Source organism: Panicum virgatum, chromosome 7N, assembly GCF_016808335.1.
Source record: "Panicum virgatum strain AP13 chromosome 7N, P.virgatum_v5, whole genome shotgun sequence".
Classification (NCBI taxonomy): Eukaryota; Viridiplantae; Streptophyta; class Magnoliopsida; order Poales; family Poaceae; genus Panicum; species Panicum virgatum.
Genome location: NC_053151.1, coordinates 30413163 through 30439360, shown reverse-complemented (window position 1 = coordinate 30439360; position 26198 = coordinate 30413163). Strand labels below are relative to the sequence as shown.

The 26198-nt window shown below is 46.4% G+C and overlaps 3 protein-coding genes across 7 annotated transcripts; 2 read left to right on the top strand and 1 right to left on the bottom strand.

Moving 5' to 3' along the window:
• Positions 1-4561, bottom strand: LOC120681417 (probable pectinesterase/pectinesterase inhibitor 51). 5 transcript variants are annotated; one of them, XM_039962910.1, is made up of 5 exons: positions 1981-4561; positions 1503-1667; positions 1340-1419; positions 477-650; positions 1-343 (listed from the first exon to the last, which is right to left on the bottom strand). In XM_039962910.1, the coding sequence occupies exon 1, from the start codon at positions 4473-4475 to the stop codon at positions 3078-3080; it is 1398 nt and encodes a 465-aa protein (XP_039818844.1). In that variant the 5' UTR covers positions 4476-4561; the 3' UTR covers positions 1-343; positions 477-650; positions 1340-1419; positions 1503-1667; positions 1981-3077. The 5 variants fall into 5 exon arrangements, with proteins under 5 accessions (XP_039818844.1, XP_039818842.1, XP_039818841.1 ...); XM_039962908.1 differs by having other exon boundaries at positions 1503-2328; positions 2465-4561; XM_039962907.1 differs by having other exon boundaries at positions 1-273; positions 411-650; positions 1503-4561.
• An 85-nt stretch (positions 4562-4646) lies between these two features.
• On the top strand, positions 4647-7350 carry LOC120681419. The gene is made up of 5 exons (XM_039962911.1): positions 4647-5061; positions 5770-5840; positions 5924-6099; positions 6523-6631; positions 6788-7350. The coding sequence occupies exons 1-5, from the start codon at positions 4758-4760 to the stop codon at positions 7094-7096; spliced, it is 969 nt and encodes a 322-aa protein (XP_039818845.1). The 5' UTR covers positions 4647-4757; the 3' UTR covers positions 7097-7350.
• A 96-nt stretch (positions 7351-7446) lies between these two features.
• LOC120681420 lies at positions 7447-8370 on the top strand. The gene has a single exon (XM_039962912.1). The coding sequence runs from the start codon at positions 7854-7856 to the stop codon at positions 8289-8291; it is 438 nt and encodes a 145-aa protein (XP_039818846.1). The 5' UTR covers positions 7447-7853; the 3' UTR covers positions 8292-8370.
• The last annotated feature ends 17828 nt before the right edge of the window (positions 8371-26198 follow it).

Sequence of the window (26198 nt, the reverse complement as noted above, 5' to 3'; positions counted from 1 at the left end):
TTCCAAAAATCTATCTTTATTTAAAAATACTCTAATAACGTCCTGGAGTGGAGGCAATTTGAAGTACTTGCCAATTGAAAGGTTTTACGTGGTGGCAAAGCATTTACCCACAGCATGTAAACACCCTACTCGGCTGCCTCACCAACAGGTGGAGGTGCCTGCAGCGGCTGGAGAAGCACGGCGTTGGCCGCGTGCATCATCTCCTTGGGTGAGGCGTAGCCGTCCTCCAGGTAGAAGAGGTGCAGCACCTTGCACATGTTCCAAAACAGCAGCCTGCACGGGAGCGACGGGAGGATCGAGTTCAGGAAACATCCTGTTGGGGTCTTGGGGATGCCAGCAACACCTTACAAGTTCCAAAAACAAAGGTAGACAACATAGGCATTTGAGCTATTACAAAGGGTTAAATCTACCTGCGTTGGACAAACAGGCACCAAGAGTTTTCTAATCCAACCAAAAGGATTGGGATGCACAGCCACCTGGCAAAGGCCTGCAAGCTTTGTCAAGCTCTTCATCGACCACTGCTCCTTACTGCTCTGTCACCAAGCTGGTCCACCTAGTTTGAGCAACTTTGGGTTAAGGTTCCTGGCTTCATGGAGGATGTGCAGTCAGCGTAGAATCTGCCGGTTCTAGGCACATCTCCATTAAAGATCCTGCACGACAGATTGCAAAACATGGCAAGAGAACTCAGAAAGTGGAGTTGATCTCTGTTCAGCAATGCAAAGGCTGAAACTTCATGTTGCAAATGAAGTGATTTTCCAGCTGGATAAGGCACAGGAGGCCATGAGTTAGAACCTGACGAGCTGGCATTACTCCAAGAGCTGAAACTCAGAGTTCTTAGCGACAAATCTCTAGATAGAGAGGGTGACGCTGGCAAAAGGCCTAGTTTTTTTGGCACTTTACATTTGTCAGGCAACCAACTTCTAATGGTTACCTAGTTTTTTGTCCAAACAGCATACTCTCATCGTAAACTAGCCTGTACTATTTACTTTGTTCATTTTATGTCAGAAAAGGAACTCTCTTTTTTTTGCATATTTTCTGAACAGAGGAGCGTTAACTGTTGCAGTACCCCAACGTGAGGCATATGCAACTATACTTTGTTCAGAAAATGTCTATGTTTGCTGTGCCATAACTGTTGCATAGAGGATTCACTTAACAGGGTTGAAAGCAGACTTAATCATCAGATCATCCTTGTTGGTGCGACAATTAATAGCTGCCATAGCAATGGTCTAAAAGCAGCTGGTTGGAAGATCAAAACCATAAAGAGATTCTGATGTCAAAGGGCAGCATATTATGCATACAGCAAGTGGAACTACTACAAGTAAGGCTCTGGATTGCTTACCTTCTCATCCAAAGGAACATGGATGTGTGTTCACTCTTTGAAATTAGATAACATTGAACACTGGTGTAGGTGATTGAGCCCTGCAATTGCACATTTTAGAACCTAATGGACTGTATCAATGAGATAGAATCATATTATGGGGGAGAGGGGGACCATGGTTTACCTGAATGAAATCATCTCATGATGGCATCATTTTTCTTCACACAAGAAAAGCCTAGTCATTTTTGTAAGGGTGGTAGGCAGACAATTGCAATGAAAAGAAAAATCTGTTTGGAGCAGATCCATTCGGATTTTTTGCTCTCAATTTTGTCAGCATGGCACCATGGTTCTGTTTCAAGGACTACAATAACTCAAATGCAAGATGGTGGAAAGTGCATGACACGATAGCACTGTATCAAAAGTTTTGCCTTCTGAATTAAAGACAGAAAGCTCTACTAAAACAGGACACTGTCCAGACAAACAAAGCAAAATCCTCTGACAGGTACTGAGAAATGAGCATCCACCATCCTAGGATAAAACTATGCTTGTAGGAATTGTGCTACAAGAAAAAGATAAAACCCAAGCATCTAACAATAAACAGGGTTACCACATCTTACACTAAAACATAGGCACCTACAAGTAGCATCTTCCAGCTCTGGTACCTGGTACTGCTGCTCAGGCAGACAATTCTCGACTCTCAACAACATTAGTAGACAACTTAGTCCAAATGTTGTTATAGTCATTGTAAAGTGATAATAGATTGTCACATCATTGATTTTGCGGACTTGTGGACAACATGCAACAATACCACGTCCTTTTATTCAATGATAAGTATCAAATAGTTACTTCCCGACTGACCGTGGTCGCCATTGATGTTGATGGTTGTTTTCATTGTTAGTGTCGTTGTTTTTCTATTTCTGATGTTCTCCAGCTATAAAAATATAATAGACCAGAAATTTCCTATCAGCTCCATTAAAAAAAATACCAAATGTTGCTAAATGTTACTCCTCCTGTATCACAAAATGAGCAAATTTTGTTAGTAACTATTGTTTTGTCATTTGTGGCATTAGCTAACTGTAGAAAGTTGTAGAATATCTCAGTGCCAAGTGTACTGTTATAGGAAAAATTGATAAGATAACTTATTACCTTTTTATACCACTCACTCCAAGACATGAAGATAAAAGATAGATGCCAAGTATAAAGGTGCTGGCAAAAGCTCTGAAGGGAGTGGCAGTTAGTAGTCATTTTTGCTCACACAGCAGATGAAACATTGACTTTTCTTTTTCCATTAGTTTGCAAGTATTGAGAAATAAAGGTTTCTTCTTGTCCCAAAAGTATCAATGTTTTATGAGTAATGGACAATCAGAAGCTAGAAATCATAACAAAAAAGAATATCCAGAGACAACAGTGAGCCGACACCAATGAAGGAGCATGACTGCATGAGTAAAGAAAGTAAAACTGTAAAAGACATTCCATCATACTCTGTCACAAGTTCCAGTATTTACTCTATTGAAGGGGCAAAGTAATTACAAAAACAAAACTAGAAAATAATGCAACTGACATATGTATACAAAAAGGTAAGGATGTAATTAAGCAGGAAGACGAATCACAACAGCTTGGATTTTCTAACAAGAAACACATGTGACTCCAGAATCTCAGAATAAGGACTGAAGGGGTTACCACAAAAAAAAAAATCACATCATGTGGTTAAACTGGCTTACAAGACAACAAGTCATGATCTAAGCATTCAACACCATAGTTAGTATGCAATCCATTGGTAGCCCTGAATAAAGTTCTCCACTGAATAGAGTTTGACATGCTTTTCTGTTGTCTGATTGCTCCACTCAACCCTTGCCGTGTGGTTTGCACCAGGGCCTCGACTATCAAACTCTCCATAATACAGTGTCCTGACTGCAAAATCTCCTCGCCAAGGAAGCCATCCCTCTGGCCTGATAACCTTCCCCAAATAACAGCTGACGTATATTGTCCTGGCATACTCCTTCCATGGACGCCCCAAATACAGTCTGTATGACTGTGGCTTTGTCTGGAACAATTCCGCAAACTCTTTATTCCCATCCACAGTGCAATTCATAAACACAAACCCTGTCGTCTGCCCCAGATCAATCCTTCCATTCGCCGCCACCACATTCCGTGCACTCTTCCGAGCTCCCTCTGCCCGCGGCACAGTCTTAATCACGCATTCCTCAAATACCGCAGCAGCATTTCCAAAAATAAAATCCACTGTCCCAATGATATGGCACCGGCGATACAGCTGCCGCATCGTGCGAGCATACAGCGTATCCTGGTGCCCACGGAACTCTACATTCTCCAGAACTGACCGGTCACTATCTGACTGGAACGCCACAGCCTGATGAGCTCCCGCACCCGCATTGTTCTCAAATGTTATATCCCTCGCACGGAAGCCATCACCAATCACGGAGACTGTTGCAGTATCAAATGTTCCAAGCCCATCAATCCCCACGCTCCGTGATGCGGTGATCACAGTAGCCCCCACGCCCTCCCCCACCAGCAAAATGTTGGTCTTCTCGTATGGAATTATGACATTTTCCTTGTATGAACCTGCTGCGACGGCGATGACAAAGTGACCAGCAGTGTAGTTCGGCGCCGCGTCCACGGCGGCTTGCACGGTCGAGTAGGCGCACGGCTTCGCTCCGGGATTCGGCTTGCAGACCGTGGCGTCCGGGCGGATCCTAGCCGGGAATGCGGGAGCAGAGGCGGCGGCGGAGAAAGGTTTAGTGGCAGCGGTTAGGCTTGGCGGGGAAAGGGAGTTGAGGAAGCGAGACGTGAGGGGGTGGGAGCGGAAGGCGGGGAGCGAGAGGAGGTGGGAGCAGTCGTACTGGCACTGGAGCGAGGCGGAGGCGAGGTGGAGCGCGGCGGGGACGTCGCCGGCCTCGAGCGAGGCCAGCGCGGCGCGGAGGCGGCGCAGGGAGAGGGCGAGGTGGTCGGCGCAGGGCCGTCCGTACGCGGCTGGCGACGGGTGCGCCGCGACGGCCGCGCGCAGGAGCGAGGCGGGGCCCCCGGCGCCGGCGGTCGGCGCGGCCGGGCGGAGGACGAGCAGCGCGAGGAGCAGGAGCGCGGCCGCCGCCGCGGCGAGCGGGAGGAGGCGGCCGCGGCGGTGGATCGCGTGGTGGCGCATCTGGTTGGCAGCAGGCGCGGCTCGCGCGTCGGAGCGGAGGCGGAGTCGCGACGGTGAGAATCGGAATCGCGGCGCCAGATTGCGCGGCCGCTCCGATGGGAAAGCGCGGCCGCTATGTTGAAGGCGGATTCTGAGAAAATACGCTTCCACTCTCCGTTGGCGTAGTTTGGCACCCCCAACTTGAGAAAGTGATAAGCTGCCACCGTTCGGACGCTTGGCGCGCGCCCACGACACGCCCCCCGATGGTTCTCGGCTTCTCGCCTCTGGTGGCGTGGTGAACCGATGGATTTGGTCGCCGGAGGAGTGCTTCATGGGCGCTTGCCTAGCAGGCCATTGCGATTTCCCCTTGTGCTCCGCTCGCTGCCCTCCCCTACCGTGGCTGTGAGTGATGGTGCGGCCCTCCCTGGATGCCCATGCCCGCCAATCGTTCGTCGGAATGCGCCAGCGGTGGTGCCGTTCGCCAAGAAGAAGAGGAAGGGGTACATAGACGACCCGCCGGACGAGGCGGCGGCGGATGGTTTGGTGGATGAATTGGAGGAGGACGAGGAGGTGGAAGCGGGGGAGGATTTCGACGACGACGATGAAGGTTATAATGGTTTTCGTGAACTCCAGTTCCAGTGATGTTTGCTTTTTGCTATGATGATGATGAATTGATGATTGGGACTTGGGAGTTTCGGGTTCTGTCTGCTTTGGGGAGAGGGTGGCTACCCCAAGAAGTCTGCATTTCGGATCTATTTCTTGGCTCACCTTGTCTGAGCGTTCTCACTGGGATGCGATATGCAAACTCGTTCCCATCGTTTCAGAGGAAAATACTCAGATGCAGTTGCATTGCGTATTGTTGGCACCCACAAACACTACGGAACTGACCAAGATTCTTGAGCTGATTTCATTCCTCATTTACATATCCCGTCTGCTTATCTAGGATTACGTATTTCTGGTTGCATATCCCGTCTGCTTATCTAGGATTACGTATTTCTGGTTGCTTACAGTTACAGTTGGATGTGCACGTGCATCAATACATCCTTGTTGGTAAAATGGGACAGGCTGATCCCTTACCTTCGAGAAAAACTGTGATACAATGCCTTGGCTTGGGTTATGTAATGGTTCCCATTTACAACACCGGGATGTGTCATGTGTGCTCTAAAACTTTACATGTTCCACCAACCACGATATTTGTCTGCTCATTTCTTTTTATGTATACTTCTCAGATGGTCTCAGGAGTTTCAATTGTAAGCTCAACAAGTAAGCACTTTGTTCTATCTAATAAAATAACTCTGTTCCCCAAATTGTGCAGATATAATGGATGAGGAGGAGGACTATGACTTTGAAGATGATTTTGAGAGTGATGACAAACAGGATCTTTACGTAAGTTTTCTTTACTCTGTTCAAATATACAGTTTCATTGGATAGTATTGACCTGACCTTGCATATATGTTTCTGTTCTGGAGGTTGGAGATGGAGGTGCTGGAGGTGGTATATCACTTGCTGGCACATGGTGGGACAAGGAAGCATTGGCTTTGGCAGAGCAGGTCTCAGCATCATTCGATGATGACTTGAAAATCTATGCTTTTAAGACAGCTGCAAATTTAACCATCAGAGTACGCATTGAGAAGATGTCCACTAGGTGTGTATCAACTTGCAGCTATATGCAGTAGCTTTCAGAGTTTTTGTCATGTTTATTAGAGGCTTAGAGCCTGAAAGTGATAAAGATGTATATTTGATTCATAAGATTTTGAGAAGTTTCGGTCGTTTGTTTGAAGGGTGAGTTTCAGTCAATCAAGACTCGACCTATATGTCTTAAATATGCATACAGTAGGTATACTGGAAGATGCCATATTTTGATATAATCAAATTTAGATACAGATAATGTTCTCTCTTTTTTAATCAAAAAAGGCAGTGAACTAACTATGGAAGTTAAAGCATGGATTATAACACTTATCATGGTACTCACACACAACAACATCATAACATATTAATTGCCAGTTGCAGATAACCTTAAGTGGACATGATTTATGTAATGGCTCTCATCAAGTGCTTCATAATATAGGTATGGTTCTCCAACAATAGATGACATTGAAGCATACACAATCGCATACCTGGGAAAGTTGGACGATGCAGAGTCAGCAGGAAAGATACCACAGAATATATCCTTGGAGGTATTTTCCAGTCTGTAATCTGTATGCAATACTCACAGACATAACTAGTTAAAGACTTCTACTCTCTTAAAGAAACGAACACCAATAACTCATTAAGAATTGCCTTATTTGTACTTGGTTTAAGACAAGTATACTTTTGGTTTAATCGCTTTCAAGGTGTCATCCCCTGGTGTGGAGAGGGTTGTCCGTATCCCTGAAGAGCTCGAACGCTTCAAAGAACGGGCAATGTATGTCAGATACACTACAACAAGCGATGAGGCAGCCACACCTCAGGAAGGCGATGGTGTGCTGAGGCTAATCTCCTATGACATGGACCTGGGAGAGTGCACCTGGTGCATAGCCGATGTGAAGATAAACCGGCAGCAGGCCGGCAAGGGCAGGCCCCTGAGCAAGAAGCAGAGGGAATGGCGGCTGCAGACGCCCTTCGAGTCGCTGAAGCTGGTCAGGCTGTACTCTGAATGTTGAGATGGCGTTTTTCTAGGAAATTTTGCAGTATCTGTCTGTTGTAGTCCTACAGTTTATCTAGTCTTGCTGAACTCGGATAGCCCACTGGATATGCAGTTAGAATGTTGTTGTGTCATAATCAATGATGAGATAAGCGTTTCTTCTGCTAACAGATAACACCAGAGGTTTAGCCGTTTATAGCTCACAAAAGAGAATGTTTGTTGCCTCATTCTTTACAGTGCACATGCACTTAATTCATTGTTTATCTTCTCCTAGATATTTATCCAATTTATCAATCTTTTGTCAACGTGAATGGATTGCTTCACTGCTTGTTCTAACTGATGAATGGGCTGCTGGGTGTGAAACCTCGTCAAGTCGTCATCCTGTGTCAACCACACTGAACTTGCTGTTAATTAGCCTTGTATAATACCTAGTGGGAGTATTGTTAAGCCACAAGTTGTATCTTTTCTAGTGTGCTCCACAGTTTTAACTAGTAAAACCACACTCTAAAATGGGCTCATGTCATCATGTAGCATTCTGATGCAATTAGCTGTTTCTTGCACTGCACATGTGTGTATGCATGCATCCTAGTTAGACTTAGACCAAGCCCAATGTGAGGCAGATTACTCCTAGTCCTAGCCATCTCTCCCTATAAAAGAGGCTCAAAGCTACATTGATCTATGCTGCCATCTTAATCCTTCACGGAAAATACATTTGTGAAGAATATCAAGAACAGAACGAACGATCTTCTTGCTCTGCATACACAGAACAATCTGAAATGGCAGGAGGACCGTACGTGACTCCCCCGCCGCCGCTTCCGCCGACAGGCTACGACGACTACGACACGCCGCCGCATTCCCCGTCGCCGACAACGCACGTCAAGGTCATCGTCATCGTCGTCCCGATCGTCGGCGTCGTGTGCCTCGGCCTGCTGGCGGCCCTGCTGTGCGTCCTCTTCATCAGGCGGCGCCGGTCGTGCCCGGACGTGGCGGAGGAGGAGGTGGAAGAGGTGGAGGACGTGAAGGTGAAGGTCACGGAGCACGTCCGTATCGTGGAGGGGGTCGTCGGCGAGGTCGAAGCGTACAAGGCCGGCGACGCGGGCTGCGGCGTCGTGGAGGAGGCCGGGGCGGCCGCCGGGATCGTCGTCGAGGATGACGTCAAGGTGGAGGAGCACGTCGTCACGTTCACCGAGGCGTCGAAGCGAGAGCGAGAGTGATCATGAATGGTTGGCCGGCCGGCCGTGTGCATATCATCAGCATCGTGTACACGTGTTTGATGCGAAGTTTTTAGTATTTCTGTAAGAGTAAAGTCTATTTTTAACCATCCAACTATCGACTGCGTCCGGATTTGACAATGCAACTCTAAAACCGGACATCCGCAGCCATCCAACTCTTAAAACCGTTCATGTTTGGCCATCGAGCTGTTTTGTTGGGTAGTTTTGCTGAGTTGGACGCCACGTGGCGGTGGGACCCACCTGTCAGTCCTCCCCTCTCCTCTTTCTCTCTCCCTCTACCTCTCCTCTCTCCTGTCCCCGTCGTCACGCGCGCCCTCCACGGCGACGGAGGCCCCTTCCCTCCCTTCCCCTGCTCCCCTCCACGGCGACGAAGGCCTCTTCCCCTCCTTCCCTCTCGCGGCGGTGCAGGGCGGAGCGGTGGCCGCCGGCCTCCCCTGCTCCCTCCGCGCCGGGCTGGCGGGCGAGGAGCTGCGGCGGCCTCGCCTGCACCAGGCCGAGGAGCTACGGCGGCTGGCGCGGCGAGGCTCCCTGGGGCCCTCCCCTCCCGCACCCCTCCGCCACGAGCTCCGGTGGCCTGCACGAGGCGGAGCCGGCACGCGGCGGGATCGGCCAGGCATCCCACGCGCGGGCGGACGGCGCGGCGCGGAGCCTCGCGCGGGTGGCGGCGACACCTTCATGCTCCAGCTGCCGCGGGAGGAAGGAGCTGCCGCGGAGCGCCGGCGAGCAGGACAGGGTGCGCGTGGTGGACGCGCCCTTGAGGCCGGCAAGCGTGCGGCGAACGCGCGCGGCATGGCGAGCAGGGCGGGGTGCGCGCGGCGGCCGCGGCCGCGACCCCTGCTCCCCATCCTCCTCTGGCGCCGGGCACCGCGGAGGCCAGCCCACGAAGGCGAGCAGGGCGGCGGCCCTCAAGCTCCGGAGCCGGCCGGATCCGGGAGCACCTCCTCCTCCTCCCTCCCATGGCGGATCGGGGCCGGACGGCGGCAAACGGGCCAGGGCACGCGCGAGCCTCCGGCGACGGTGGTGGCCCTGGCCGGCTCCTTCGACACGGTGGCGTCGGTCGGCGAGGCGAGCAGGGGCCGCCGGCGGCCGCGCCGTCCCCCGTCCTTGCTCCCTCCTCCTTCCTCTCCCTCTCTCCGGCTCCTCCTCCACCGCCGCCTCAGGTCCTCCGCTTGTCTCGGCTCCGGTGGGCCCCGCCCCTCTCGCGCGCTCGCCGGCATGGGCGGCGGAGCTCAAGCTCATGCGCGCGTGCCGACGGGGATGGCGGAGCTCCGGCCGCCTACCTGGATGGCGGAGCTCCGGCCGCCTACCAGGCCGACGGGGATGGCGGAGCTCAGGCGCGCGTGCCGACGGGGACAGGAGAGAGGAGAGGTAGAGGGAGAGAGAAAGAGGAGAGAGGAGGACTGACAGGTGGGTCCCACCGCCACGTGGCGTCCAACTCAGCAAAACTACCCAGCAAAACAGCTTGATGGCCAAATATGAACGGTTTTAAGAGTTGGATGGCTGCGGATGTCCGGTTTTAGAGTTGCATTGCCAAATCCGGACGCAGTCGATAGTTGGATGGTCAAAAATAGACTTTACTCTTTCTGTAATTATGTTCTAGAAAACCAAAACAACTAATAATTTAGGACGGAGTGAGTATATAGCTGCATGGTATACATGCCGTTGTACTTGGGTTAAATTATTGTGCATTTCTTATCCTCGGGTGGGAAAGTTAGTAATGAACTCACGGATTATTGTTCATTCAGCCATACTTGTATAATTTCTACTTTGTTCCAAACATAACAACTTAAGAGAACTTAACAGAAAGCAATTTTCACATTTTCATGGCGCGCGCGCACGTATGTGCGTGTGTGTGTGAACTAGACCCAACAAACAAACGAAGACACGAAGTTGTCTTAAAAGGCAACATGGATCGAGCCAACAAAACTTGACAACTGGACAAAAGGGATCTCAAGATAAAACGTACGGATTGAGATTTGAGAAAGAACCTCTGTTTCGTTCTCTGTATGTACTGATGCGAGAGTAGAGGAGTTTTTACCTGTTTCATGAAATATAGTTGTCTATCTGTACAACTACAAACTCTTGCTTTGATCTTCTACCTTATTTTAAATGCATCAGCAGTGTTCCTGCCTAGTTTTTTTCCAAAAAAAAAAGACAATGCTAGGGCACTATCGTCGACTGGGAAGACGAAATAAAATGTCACTGAACAGCGTTTGTCCCATTTTGGATCAGAAGTAGTAGCACGTGAAGAACAAATCGGAGCAGTTATTAATTAAATTATTGTGCCCGTCCTGAAATATCTTAATTATAAGGCATTAGCTAGCGTCTCGAACATAATCACGGGCCACACGATACGTACTGTCATACTGAAAGAGATCAGGTGCTCTAGTCTAAGAGGGGGAGGGGGTGAATTAGGCACTAATAAAAACTTAGACCTATGGCTCCAACTAGTTTGCACAAAATTTAAATTAAAACATGCTATCTAGATGTGCAACTAGGTTGTTCTAGTGTGAAACCCCTATCCCAAAAGAGTTTAGCAACATATAGCCTTTCCTATCAAGAAACTACTCTATGAAAGTAAAGGCATACAAATTGCTAGTATGAAATACGGAAGCTTCAAGAGCGGGATAGGAGATAGCAAACTCTTGACACGGGTGTTTATCCCGTGGTTCGGTTAGCCACAAAGGCACACCTACATCCACGTTGTTGTAGCACTCACTAAGAGTATTGCTACTCGGCCACCAAGTCACTTCCGTGAACACAATCACGGTCACATTGGCCCCGGGTTCCACTAAGGAGCTTCTCCACAAAGGATGGGGGTCTCCACGTCCCCCACACAAAGATGTCGTCGCCGCTCCACACCAAGTCGGAGGGTCGATGACATTGTCGGCGAGCTTCAAAGCTCCAAGGTGCCGGCGCACCAAGCTCTTGATTTGGTTCACTAGAGAACCACAGCACAAAGGCTCGAGGCCTTGCAATCACACTCACTAAGAGCTAATCTAGCACTCACACTTTACAAAGCTAGTGCTAAATGCTAAGGATATGATCAATGAGCTCTTGTATGGCTTGGAGGTGTTCTTGGATGTGTATGAGGTGTCTTGGGACTCCAACAATCTTCAAATGGTCGGGGTGAGGCGTATATATAGGCCACCAAGTCTTGTAGCCGTTACTCCAACGGTCAGCAAAATTCTGCGTACCATCGGATGAACCGATGCCTCTGGCAGGGGTAGCGTCGGTTCATCCGGTCACTCATAAACCGAAGTAGCCGTTGAACTCCTGACAGCTGACACAGTGATCAACGGTTGAACCGATGCTTTGTTCCGATGCATCACCGGTTCATCCGGTGCTTAAGGATCTTCTCCTGACAGCTGACGTCATTACACCGATGGTATGCACCAATGCTTCACCGGTTCAACCGGTGCTGAAGACTTGGCCCTTGCGCGACTTGCATCGTCTCTGGAACATAGGACGCCCAATGCACCGATGCCCCGTTTTGACCCGTCGGTTCATCCGGTGCCCATAAGCTGACTTGGCTTTGATTCCCTTCTGCCATGGCGTCGGTTCTTCCGACAACCATCGGATGCACCGATGCTTCATGTGTCGGTTCTTCTGGTGCTTCCGACTGAAGAGCTTTCAGGGCGCTGCCCTGAGACCCGCGAGGGGCGGCTCCCCCTCGACCCCCATCCGCTAACCAGGTCTCGGAACCCCCGTAGGGGCGGCCCATTCGGGCCTTGCTACGTCTATCTTCTCTTTCTCTTTGTCATCACTTGAACCTAAAAGTCTGAGAATGGTCATCTTAATAATCATATTAGTCCAAGTGTTGTGTTGTCATTCGATCACCAAAATCACTCGAAATAGCATAAATGGTGCCATGTTCCTTACACATACTAATATGTTTATGGATAAGCAGAGGTCACAGAAGCAGCCAGGCAAAAGATGCGTGTATCCTACGAGCATACACACGCAGGGGGATCGGAGTGCCATGTAAAGTATTCACATATGTGCAGGCATAAATCTTAGTAGAATCTAAGTACTGGCCATCTGTCTCCGATATATGTGTGCAAAGCATGTTCGTTAAGCCTAAAGGTGCAAATAAGCGCCCCTTAGGATATCCATTGTCCCTCTTTAGTTTAAAAAATTGTACTAATTTCTCAAATGGAGCTCCCACTCTGAAAAATTAGTACAAACTTTTGAACTAAAAAGGGGCGGTGGATATCTTTAGGTTCCCCTCTTTGCACCCCCTAGTTAAGCCGTTCTTGCTTGTGTGTTAATCTTCACGCAACACAAAGTCGACCAGCATACTTATGCATATATAAAACTCATGATACATAGTTAAACTCAAGCGTGCTCACAATATCCATCAAATTAATAATTAGCCGCTTATATACACGTTCTTTGAGGTCCATCGATCTCGACCCCGTATTGTCTATGTGATGCTTGCAACACCAAGCTAATCTCTGTAAATAGAACATGCGAAGAAGAATACGACTTGTGTGTATATGTATGCATCTTCATCATACTCGTACGCAATGTGATCGTATAGCCACCTCACGATCGATGTATACGTACGTACACATCAAGTTGCGCCTTGTGAGTATATATGTATCTTACATTCTTGTTACCTACATATATAATTTCTTGACTGATATAAGGTAGGGTTGAGCAGAGATAACATATATAACCGGTGAGGCATCGTCTGGATCATACCAAACTGGTAGTTTGCTTGTGCCACGCTAATCAATGTGTAATGGACTAGACTACTTGCAAACATCACTCTCACTGGTTAATGAGCCAATCAACGTATGACAATACACTAAACAATGCTCTGTCCAGTTGAACTGTTTTCTTCTTCTTCGAGCTGACCAAACCCTATAGCATATATATCCGGCTGGCCGTTGTAGAAAGGTGCTACGAGCAGAAAGTGTGGTTTGGTATCGCATCTTAGCAAGATTTTCCATGGCTCCAACTTTACTTTGGCGAACTGAGCCGCCGCCGCCGCCGCCATCATCATGCCCTCCACCTCCGTATCCTTCACCATCACCACATGCGTATCCTCCTGAAATCCCACCTCACCCACATCCTCCTACTCCATCCTACACACCGCCTTCTTCATATCCCCCTGAAGTTTCACCGCCTTACTACCCGCCTATACCAGCACCGTCTCCTGATGAGGTCCCACCACCTTACCATCCGTATCCGCCTTCCGTCCCCGCTCCACCACCGCCACCAACAAAGAACGTCGTCGTCATCATAGCAGTGGTGGTCCCGATCGCAGGACTCCTCTTGCTTGGCCTCCTCATGGGGCTCCTTCTGTTCGCACGGCGGAGGCGAAGGGCGGAGGAGGAAGCGGTGGTGGAGGACGTGGAGGAGGAGGAAGCGGTGGTGGTGGAGGAGGAAGCGGTGGCGGAGGCGAAGGGCTCGATATCGACGACGAGGTCGACGTGAAGGAGCACATCGTCAGGCACCAGCAGGACGAGGTTGTGGAGAAGTGACACGTGGCAGCGCTTTGCGCACGCATGCAGACGGTCATGTGCATCAAGGGGGTCAACACTAGTATTGGAGTACTCGAATTCACATCTATCGGGTCCATGGAGTGCTTGCTGAATAATTACTATGTTGGGTTCAATATTGCAGTTGTGTGATTATTAATACTTGTTTGCTTATCTTGGTTGATGAGTGTTGCAATTGCAAGTACCGTCCGTAGTTAAAGTTTGCGTGCCTGTATGGATATAAGTTCCACTGTGCGTGTGTTTCTTTCATTATTTTGGTGCGTTTAATTAATTTCAATAATGGTGATGCTTGTGTTTCAGTAGGAAACAAGTGGAATGAGTGCGATTGAATCCTGAAGTGACTTATCTAGGATTGAATCCCGATCACTCTCCAACCACCCGGTTTTCTAATTAACCGAACGGCCCCTATTTAGCGTGTTTGGCAGAGCTCCACTCCAGGGACTCTAACAACTCCACCAATATGTCATGCCAAACGCATCCAGCTCCAGCAACTCCAACTCCGAAAAAAACCTAGAGTTAGGGGCCAACTCCAGGTTTTTCTTGAAGCTACTCAAGGAATGCTCCAAAAACATCAGTTTTATAGCTACTCGTAGAGTTGGGGGTTATTTACCCACCATTGCCACTGATTTCATAACACACCCCTTCGTTTCTATTTTTGCTAACCCCCACTCTAAAGCATCCCCTCATAAGAGAAGACTTAAATGTGATACAATATCAGTCCCAAGAGGCTGATAACACATTTATTACACTGTTGGAGAATGACTTATTAGTGCCAGTCACAGGACGTGTTAGTGCCGGTCCCTGTGACCGGCACTAAATGGCCGGCACTAACGTGACAACACGTTAGTGCCGGCTACTGTGGCCGGCACCAACGTGCGCTGCCACGCCACGCCACGCCCGCCCAGACATCCACTTTAGTGCCGGCTGGTATTACTAGCCGGCACTAAATGTTTTTTCTTTTTGTTTTTATACAAATTGTTGTGCGTATTTGTCGTATTATGACCATATTACAGACTAATATTACGACCGTATTAGTACCGTATTGCACACTAATATTAGGACTGTATTAGTTACTTATTGCACACTAATATTAGGATTGCATCACACTAATATAATATTATATATATAATATATGTACATACATATAGAGTTCATATATGGAACACTTAGGAGTTCAAAAGTACTTGAGATATTACAAATTATTAAGCATCAACTATAGTAAGGGATCAGCTTCCTCGTCGTCGGATCTTCTTTGGCGACGCTTGTACGGAGATCGCCATGAAATTCGCCCTTATGATTTATGACTTCATCGAGGAAGAATCCGCATATAGCTTCTTGAATTGCCCTGACCCGAGCCATTTCAATGAGTTCTTCTTTCATCCACCAACGCTGTCACATTTTTCAATGAAGTCATGAGAATAAAAAATAATGAATTAAAATAATGAGCAGATGTGATTGTGCTCATGTACATTGAATGCCTCCACTGTCATTTGCCCTTTTTCACTTGCAAAAGAGTTGATTCACTCACATACGTAGTATCCACATAAGTTGTTTCCTTGGTCCTATCTCCAACACTATGGACAAATGTGGGTTACGATATAGAATTTTTCTTATGTTTATTGCTAATGACATTAGTAGCGAGAGTATATTTATACCGGAAAATCAGTGAACCAACGAAGAGGCTCGATTTCACCTATGGGCAAGCCTATGTGTTTGCGGAGGTAGCGACTCCATGCAATATTTACCATCTCGATGAGATCTTGGTACTTTGATTTATCTTGACTTAACGAGTCGTACACCAAGACCTTGTGCTCCTCAATTCGAATACAAAGCAATATCCAATGAAAGCTGTCCATATACATACGCACAACCAATTAATATTGATTATAATGGTTATTAAATAGTATTATTAATACGAAGGGATTGAAAAAAGAGGCTAACGAAGAACGACTCACTGATGGTCGTATGGCAAGAGAATGAAGGGACACATGCTATTCTTACGCAACCCCCTGTATATAACATTGACTATGTCTTCAGGCTTTTGCGCTACCGATTGCTCGTGTATAACATCGGGATCGAAGAACCCGACATTATGGAAGTTCTTCTTTCGGCAAATTTGAATTTTTGATCTACGGGACACAAGAAAAGCGGGGATCAGTCAACACACAAGGCTAAAATAATGAAACGAGAGACAATACTTACATACACCATACACTGATGAGGGACTTGTGAATGGCATCTTGATGGTATAGATCGTAAAGTGCTGCAAACTCGATATATACATCATCTGCCCCCTGCCAGAAATGCTCATCTTTAATCCGAGCTGGGAACATCTCTAATTCATTAGCTTTAGATTGCACGGCATACCATTTGTGTAACTCGGCCATTCTCGTTGGTAGGAATGGTAGCAACTCTGGCCATATCAAAGGTTCACCAAGTACAAACTTTTTCTTGCCGCAGGCATTCTGTAGGGCCTCCCCAAGCAATTGAGTCCTTGTTAGATCAGTTTGCAATATCATCCCAGCCATGGTCAACGGATCTCTTGATTCATCGGGACATTCTTCACGCGGCACTATCAACGGAGGGATCGATTGTTTGGACTGCTCTCCGAGCTGGGGAACGGTCTTTGCATTAATCCGCCGATTCTTGCGGTTGCTGTAGCACTTTCTGATCTGCCGATCATAATCCGACTCCCTTTCTTTCTCCTTGGTGGGATCTTTAATGAAGTGTGCCTTTGCAACCAGATCTATTTCCGGCTTCTTGTTCGCAGCCTCCCTCAGTAGCTTACGCTTCAGCAAGAAGGTTTGAAATGATTCTTCTGCCTCTTCCTCTTTTGGAGCCTTCACTTTCTTCTTTCTTTACTGCTTATGAGATGGCTAGACCGAAGGTACCGTGTATGCCTTCTATCGCTGACTCTGATTCTGTTGTGTGGCTGGTGATGATGCCGGAATTGACTCGCTTTGTGCGGCTGGTGATGGCGGATCCATGCTGGGGTCCCATGCAGGCGGTGGAGAAGGTGGGCCAACACTAGGATTCATGTCAGCTAGTGTTGGTGATCTTTGCCTTGAGCACCGAGCGGAATCTGTGGCTGCTTGCACCAATCTTATGTCGCGCTTTGGCCACGCGATCCATGTGTGTACGGCATGTTGTAGTTCTATTTCTTCGGGACTTATAAGGATCGGGAGGTCCATGTCTTCCCAGCGTTCTTCAGTAATTCGGTCAACAAAGACTCTGGCGAATCCTTCAGGAATCGGCTGGCAATGTATCTAAAAATTAATACAAGTTGTCCACGCGCGTATATATATATATACATATATATATATATTCTAATCACATATATATTGACAAATCTTTTATACCTCGGCTTCGTCGAGATTTTCTTCTTCCTCCCCATTAGTATCTTCATCCTCGTCACCATGATAATGCAAGTTTAAAAATTGGGTGCCATCATTCTCGGCCTCATAAAACTCGGTATCACCACGAATGAGCTCGTGCATTAAGTCGTCTTGGATGTCCGTAGGATCCATTTCCACTGTCGCATTAGTTAGCTAATTAATATAAACCAATACTACCTCCATCTCAAAATGTATATCTCATTGGTGCGAATTCAGAAGCAAATACTAATGTACTAAAACAAAGAAAAAAGTAATCTAAAGGATGCAAATATTTTTATTGGAATTTGCAATGGTGGATGGAGTGGCAGATTTTATCTTCTCCTGACCAAGCATAAGTTTTCAGGTTTTGTAGTTGGAATTGACAAATATGTAGTTAGAACTTATTTGGAATCTACTCATAATTCAAGTGAATCTGTAGTTACACAAAAATTATACTTGAGTGAACTCACAAAGCCATATGTAACATATACCTGAGCGAGGAGACGACGAGGTTGGGGCGCGCGTCAAGGGCAGCCGGGGCGACCGGGACGGCGGGGGCAGGGCGTGTGGCGTCGGCGGGGGATGTCGAGCCTGGCAGGCATACTAATTTAAAGTGCTGCAAGTTGCTGATAGGAAGGTTATTGAGAATGAGAGACCATCAGGTGATCTCAAATGACAGTCATTCGTTAACTTTATTTATTTATCGAGATGCATCCAGTTGACTGAAAATAGATGGAACCAGTTGACGCCAATAAAGAGCAGTCTTATCAACAATAGTGCACAGATAACCATTTACTAGTGATATCATCATACCATGTGATATCAAAAACTCTGAGAAAATTCAGAAAGATATTCTCACCTAAACAGATAGGGCACTGGACCTCCTTCCGTAAGAGAACAAAGGTTACACCAAAAAAAATCAGGATCCACAACACGAGAACCTTTTCCACAGCTCTTGCAAAACTTTTCTATGTGCCAAGGAAACAAACAAAAAATTATTCCCCAGGCTTTATAGATATATAACATAGCAAACTCTCTTTGGCATTAACTAGTCCTTTTTTTTGCAATAACACACGGCATGAATCAATAGTAACATTTTTCATGTTCTTATTAAAAACCAAAAAAAACTCATGGGAAATTTGTAGCGAATTTGCAAGAGACTAAACCTCATCTAAAAATATTTTGAGATGCATTGTGGCATGGTTTGAAAGCTCTATCAATTATATTGACTTCTTTTATATTTTCACTAAAAAGAACCTAGTTTTTTTCAAATTCTTTTTTAGTGGTCATAAATTGCTTCTCATTCCAGCACAGCAGCCGAAACAATAAGATGCACAGTGCAACTGCTGACTATCTATCTTAGGGAGACTAGGTGTTACAGAATGTGTTTTACCCCTTGCTCATTTGATTTTGTGATGCTAGATTCCAGAGGACTGTCTTTTCGGTAGAAGCTAGAGCTAATAATTGTGTGTGCATTTGCATACAGGCTTTTGAAGGAGCCTGGGCTGCTTCCTGCAAGCAGGGGGCATCTACAGTTCTCTTACCACCAGAACTAGAGTTCCTTGTTGGGCCAATTTCGTTCTCTGGGCCTTACTGCAAACCAAACATTGTTTTCCAGGTAAATTATACTCTTAGTCCCAAATTAGATATAAAAAACTTTCCCAATAACTTTCATTGCCCAAACTGATAAAAAAAGGTAGGGCAGGACTGTATTTTGTCTAATTTGATAATGTAAGAATAAGTGCAACGAGTAATTATGTTTCATGTTGTACTTACTTTGCAGCTGGAAGGAACAATCCTAGCTCCAACCAGTGCTAAAGCCTGGGGTTCTGGCTTGCTCCAGTGGCTTGAGTTCACCAAACTAAATAGAATAGTAATTCAAGGCAGTGGCATCATAAATGGCAGAGGGCAACAATGGTGGACCTACTCAGACCCAGAGGATGAGGATGATGATGACACTGTAAGAACTAGCTCATATAGCCAAGCTCCAGCATACTAATCAGGTTAATTTTGGTACTAAGTTTAACGAGATCATTGCACAAATTTTGGATTCCAAAGTTTTCCTCTAATATATCTATGGTTAATTGATTTGGAGATGAGACAAGAAGAGCTTTGGCTGGGATTGGGCGAAGAGGATTGTGTCGTAGGGGCAGAATCCCAATGGCAGGAGATGGAGCCGGTGTGGTGGTGGGCGCAATCTGGATGGCAGCAGACGAGCCGACCTCGAGGAGGGCTCAAGTCCGGCAGAAGGCGGGCCGGCACCGTTTCCGGCAGAGAGCAGGGCGTTGGGGCGGCGTCAGGGCGGCCCTAGGACGAGGTTGCGATGGCGCGGCATCGGGCTGCGCGGCCGGCACGGCGTGCCGGGCCGGGGAGGTCGATGACGACGCGCGGCGGCGCACGCGGGCGAGGGACGGCCGGGGACGGGGGGCGGCGGCGCACGCGGGCGAGCGAGCCGGGGACGGGGGCGGCGGCCGGGGATCACGCGACGTCGATCTGAATTCTGTGAAGTGTGGGAGAGAAGGGGATTTATGGGGGAGTGCTCGGTTAGTGCTGGCTAGCCTTACCAGCCGGCACTAACGTGCCCTCTGTGACGTCATCTGGCCAAGTTAGTGCCGGCTGGTAATTCTAGCCGGCACTAACGTGCGTACGTTAGTGCCGGCTAGAATTACCAGCCGGCACTAACTTGGCCCACCTGGCGGGAACCAAAATTTGCCCGTCCCAATTCTCTTTTACACAAAATTTTTAATATTAGTAAATTTATTCGTAATAGGCTTAATAATTATATTAATAAAATAAAAATTGATATCTTAATTTTTTTAGTATATTGTTAATTATATCTACACAATAATAATAGTAATTGAAGTAAATGAACGAATATGCTTGCATTATCAATTATGTGTAGTTTATAGGGTTTATATGTATATATGCTTCTGTTATTCGTAATAAATCGAAAACATTTCATTTTTATCCATGCAAAAATATTCAAAAAACTTTTCAATAATAGCCTATACAATGATGTAATCTATTCGCAAATTACTTGATTATTTGTTTGTAATTTAATGTTTCAACGCTTCTAGTAATGCAAAATTAGTGAAAGTAAATAATATTTATACCATGCAAAAATATAATATTATCTGAAGATGATATTGTGTCCTAATTGCACGAATAGTATCGAGAATTGAGATAAATATGATACGGTGTGTTACATTACATCACTTAATGAGAAAATACAATATATAATTTATATAAAACTACTACTCATTATCATTATCTACTGCAACATTGATAATCTTCCTTTTGACGAAAGTGCCTTGCGCGTGATCACGGCGTAAGTAAGGCGTGTCCTCTTTGGATAAGAGGATGCTGGGGTCAACGTCAACTGAGAATGGAGGAAGGTCATCAATCTGGTCATAATTTTCCGAATTGTCCGAAATATCCTCAACTCTAATAACTTTTCTTTTTCCTGGAAAAACTATGTGCCATTTCGGCTCATTTCCAGCCTTGTCTGCTTCAGGCATCTTATCCAACTTCTTCTTCGGTTTGCTCGACATGTCCTTCACATAGAACACTTGTGTCACATCCTTGGCTAGAACGAATGGTTCATCTTTATATCCAATTTTTTTAAAGTCAACTATGGTCATCCCATACCGGTCCTTCGTTACGCCTCCTCCAGCCACCCATTCGCAACGAAACAGAGGGACAACTATGGGTCCATATTCAAGTTCCCATATCTCCTCTATGACACCATAGTAATTGTTCTTTTCTCCATTACTGTTTACTATACACATACGGACACCACTGTTTTGGTTGGTGCTTTTTTTGTCTTGAGCTCTCGTGTAAAATGTATACCCATTGATTTCGTACCCTTGGTATTGCTGGATGGTGATTGATGGTCCCCTAGCAAGCCATTGAAGTTCTTGATCAACAGTGTTGTTGCCCAATAATTTTCGTCTGAACCAGCCGTCAAAAGTTTTTATATGTTGTCGTGTAATCCAAGCAAGATTCTTCTGTGGATTTTCAGACTGTATAATATTCATGTGCTCGTCAATATATGGAGCCACCTTGGATGAATTCTGAAGAACCGTGAAGTTCGCTTGGCTGAATTCACTACAAGGGATGTTCACATTACATTTCTTTCCTAGTGTGCCTTTCCTCTTTAGTCGCCCCTCATGGTGTGACACAGGGATCCCAATCGGATTGAGATCAGGAAGATAGTCAACGCAAAACTCAATGACCTCCTCTGTTCCATAACCCTTAGCAATGCATCCTTCTGGGCGAGAACGTTTACGCATGTACTTCTTCAATACTGCCATGAACCTATCGAAATGGAACATATTGTGTAGAAAAACAGGACCTAGGTGTAGGAATATGGGGTAGCAAAAATAAAAATTTCTACCACAAACCAGGATTACTACAGTTATAGATCACGGGATTACTACTAGACGCGCGGTTGCGGAACTTCTGTAGCGCGTCGATGTAGTGCAGATGGAAGCCGGCAGTGCAGTTGCGTGAACCTCCTCACGTGCGGCTCGTCCTTGTACAGCAGATGCGGCACCTCCAAGGTATCCACACGTACGGGAAGAAGCGTCGCGATCCGGATTGCTAGATCCGCGAAGGCGACCTAGGGCTTGGGCGCGAAGGAGGGGTACTGTAGCGGCGTGTGAACAGTAAAACCTGGGATCCCTCCCTTGGCCTCCCTCTTTGCTTATATAGCCCCGGGGCGCCCCCTTTAGATGGGCTTGGGCTTTCCTTTAATGGGATTGCCCTAGGGTGGTCCCCCTAATGGGCTAACCCTATAGCGCCCCCTAATGGGCTTCTCCATTGAGGCCCATTAGTACAACTAAGCCCAGTCTAATTTGGATCTCATCCTCATTAGGCTTCTTTCCCTTAAGTGTGTGACCCTATGGGCTCACGCGCGAATAGACATGGCCCGAGTACTCTTACTCGGCCCAATAGCAGACAGCGGCCTCTAGCAAGACATGTCAACTCCTATGCACACACAAAGATCATATCAGACGAGCCGTCACAATATCATATACATGTTGTTCCCTTTGCCTCACGATATTTGGTCTAGCTTGAAGCCGACCACTCTTTCTCGATCCAGTGATTCGGAATCCTTGGTTAACTCTTAACCCTAGCATGGCCATGCATTTCTTGATCCGAATCACTCGAGGGGCCCAGAGATATCTCTCTCTTGTACAGAGGGGCAAATCCCATCTTGACCGACCATGTCTCACAGCAGGCTTCTTGACAGACCCGAAAGCCACCTTTATAACTACCCAGTTACGGTGCAGCGTTTGATGGCTCCTAAGTAAGTCGGTTCACATCTTGAGTACATACGACGATCTCAGGTCTTAGGACACAGCGTACATATTGTGTAATGAGAAGTCATCATCTCGTGTTGGGTCAGTTCAATCTCATGTCTCACATGAGCCCACATTATTAGTTTGACATCCCCATGTCCATGACTTGTAAAACGTAGTCAATCAACTAATACATGTGCTAGTCTAATATTCATGTGTGTCCTCACATGAACTCCGACTAGGAACACTTTAGAATATCCATACAAGTAAAGAGTTTCACAAATACTTCACATAAGCATTAATCAATACAAGTTGTCATCCATGGATATTCAAGGAACACTTTATTAATCATGAATATAAGGAAATATGATTGTCTCTAGGGCATATTTCCAACACTAGGATAGTTATTTCTGTCACAATATGAACTAGAAGGTGTGTCATAATGTTGAAGAAGGAAGGTGGGAAGACCATCTCGAAGCTGACAAGACATTCGGCAATGTCTTTCTGCAGCTTTATTAGATTATTTGGATTAATTGCTTTTTGCGAAATTTCAAATCATGAACGTACAAAGCTTTACAACTGCCAATCTCACATTTTCCGGTAGAACACCCCTCAGTATAACTGGAAGTAATTGTGTCATCAGGACGTGGCAGTCATGGGACTTCAAGTTTTGGATTTTCTTCTCTTTCACATTTATTATGCCCTGTATATTTGAGGAGTATCCAGATGGGACCTTGATACTGTTCAAGCAATCGAACATACTTTCCTTCTCTTTGCTCAGATTATAGCTGGCAGGTTTTAAATAGTGGTATCATTTGTCTCTCTTCTCGGGTTGTAAGCCTTGTCGTCCAGCTAGCTGCTGCATGTCGTGCCTTGCTTCCAATGTGTCTTTTGACTTACCATACATTCCCAGGAAGCCTAGTAGATTCACGCAAAGATTCTTCGACAGATGCATCACATCAATTGCGTTGCGAACCTGTAAGACTTGCCAATAAGGTAGGTTCCACAATATAGACTTCTTCTTCCACATTGGAACATGTCCCTGGTCATCCTTGGGAACAGGTTGGCTACCGGGACCCTTTCCAAATACTACCTTCACATCCTTGATCATCGAGAACACACGCTTTCCATTACGGAACAGAGGCTTAGGACGAGTTTCGGGCTCTCCTTTGAAATGCTTCCCTTCGGTTCTTAGGGGTGATCGGTAGGAAGGAATCGGCGATGGCCCATGTATACGCACTTCTTACAGTGTTTCAAATAAATGCTATCGGTCTCATCATAACAGTGGGTGCAGGCCATGTATCCCGTGTTCGACTGTCCCGAACGTTTTGCAAGTGCAGGCCAATCATTGATGCATACAAAAAGCAAAGTTCGGAGGTTGAAGGACTCCTGTTTATACTCATCCCACACACGTACACCTTCTTCTTTCCAGAGTAGTAAGAGATCATGCATCAAGGGTTGCAGGAACACATCAATGTCGTTGCCAGGTTCTTTTGGCCCTTCTATAAGCACCGGCATCATGATGAATCTTACGCTTCAGGCACAACCAAGGAGGAAGGTTGAACATACGTAGGGTCACGGGCCATGTACTATGAGCGCTGCCAAACTCACCGCACGGATTCATTCCATCCGCACTTAGAGCAAATCTTATATTCCTTGGGTCGTTGTCAAATTGAGGATACTCTCGGTTAAGGTTTCTCCACTGGGACCCATCTGCTGGGTGTCTGATCATGTGATCCTCCTTACGGTCTTCTTTGTGCCACCGCATCAACTTAGCGTTATCCTTGTTTTTGAAAAAGTGCTTCAAACGTTGTATTATAGGGAAGTACCACACCAACTTTGCGGGAACTCTCTTCTTTACCGGCTGCCCATCAACATCACCTGGATCATCTCACCTGATCTTATACCGCAATGCGCTGCAAACAGGACAAGCTTCCAAGTTCTCGTATTCGCCGCGATACAGGATGCAGTCGTTAGGACATGCGTGAATCTTTTGCACGTCCAATCCAAGAGGGCAAACCATCTTTTTAGCTTCGTATGTTGTTGACGGCAGTTCATTACCCTCAGGAAGCATGTTCTTTACAATCTTTAATAGCTCACCAAATCCCTTATCGGTGACACCATTAGTTGCCTTCCATTTCAGCATCTCCAGCGTGGTACCCAACTTCTTTTGCTCCGGTTTGCAACTAGAGAACAACGAGCTTTTGTGATCCTCCAACAACTTCTCGAATTTTAATGCCTCCTTCACAGTCTCACTGTCTTTCTGTGCATCAAGCAATGCCTGACCTAGCTCATCAGGTGGCTCCTCTTGTGCAACATTTGCTTCACCCTCGTCCATTGGTTCATCTTGAAAGCCACCTGCTTCATGAACCCATGCCCAATCTGGAAGGTTGTTATCATCATCGGCATCTTCTTCATTATCTTCCATCATAACACCAACTTCGCCGTGCTTGGTCCAAAGGATATAGTTACTCGTGAATCCATTCAAGACCAGGTGATTCCATAGAGTATCTCTTTTCCGGAATTCCTTTTTATTTTCGCAAACACTGCATGGACAACACATTAAATCCTTTGACGACCTATTTGCCATTGCCGCCTTGAGAAAAGAATCTAAACCCTGAATCCACGCCAAGGTGCTCCGGCTGCCGTGCATCCATTGCCGGTCCATCTGTAATTAATTACCGTATAAAAACAAAAATCAATTCTACATATCTCAAAACAAGTTACTATGAAGTAATTCGAAAAAAAAATTGTAAATGTGTCATAGGCCACCTATCTAGTAAACCTAAAGTAAATAGCAAAATAAATTGGCACAATAACATATACACATGTCACCATGAAATAATTCGAAAAAATCATTCTAAATGTGTGATAGTCAAACTATATAGTAAACCTTCTCTAAAAAACAACAAATAATTCTACCTTGCTCAAATTAATGAACAAATTGATAAATCATGTTTATTTTCCCACATCTTTAAAATTCTTAAAATTTTGCATAATATATAGACATGTCTCCATGAAATAATTCAAAAAAAATTAATCTAAATGTGTCATACTCAAACTATCTAGTAATCCTTCTCTAAAACACAACAAATCAATTCTATTTTGCTCAAATTAATGAACAAATTGAAAAATTATGCTCATTGTTCCTCAACCTTAAAATCACTATTTTCTTTACCTAGAAAGCATGAAACAAAAGAATAAACACCGTGAAAGAAGAGTGGAAGAAGCTGCTAACCTTTGGTGCACTTGGATGGGTGAAATCCTCACAAATTTTGGAGAAAATGGGCAGCACCTCCCCTCTAACACGCCATGGGAGAGAGGAGAAGCTCGGCCAAATGGATGAGTCGGGCTGGGGAAGAAGAGGGGAGCCAGTATATAGGGGGCAACTTAGTGCCGGCCAGTAATTTGAGCCGGCACAAACTGTTGACGGTTAGTGCCGGCTGAAACCTTAAGCCGGCACTAACCTGCACCGTGCCAAGTTAGTGCCCGCTTGGAAGTCCAGCCGGCACTAAATTGGCTGCTGACCGTTAGGGGTGGGCCGCTGACCGTTAGGGGTGGGCCGCTGACCGTTGGGGGTGACACTTTAGTGCCGGCTGGGGAGTCTAGCCGGCACTAACGTGACCGTCGTGTACTGTACATGCACGTTAGTGCCGGCTCCTGCGTGACCGGCACTAAACTGCTGGTACCGATAAGCGTTTC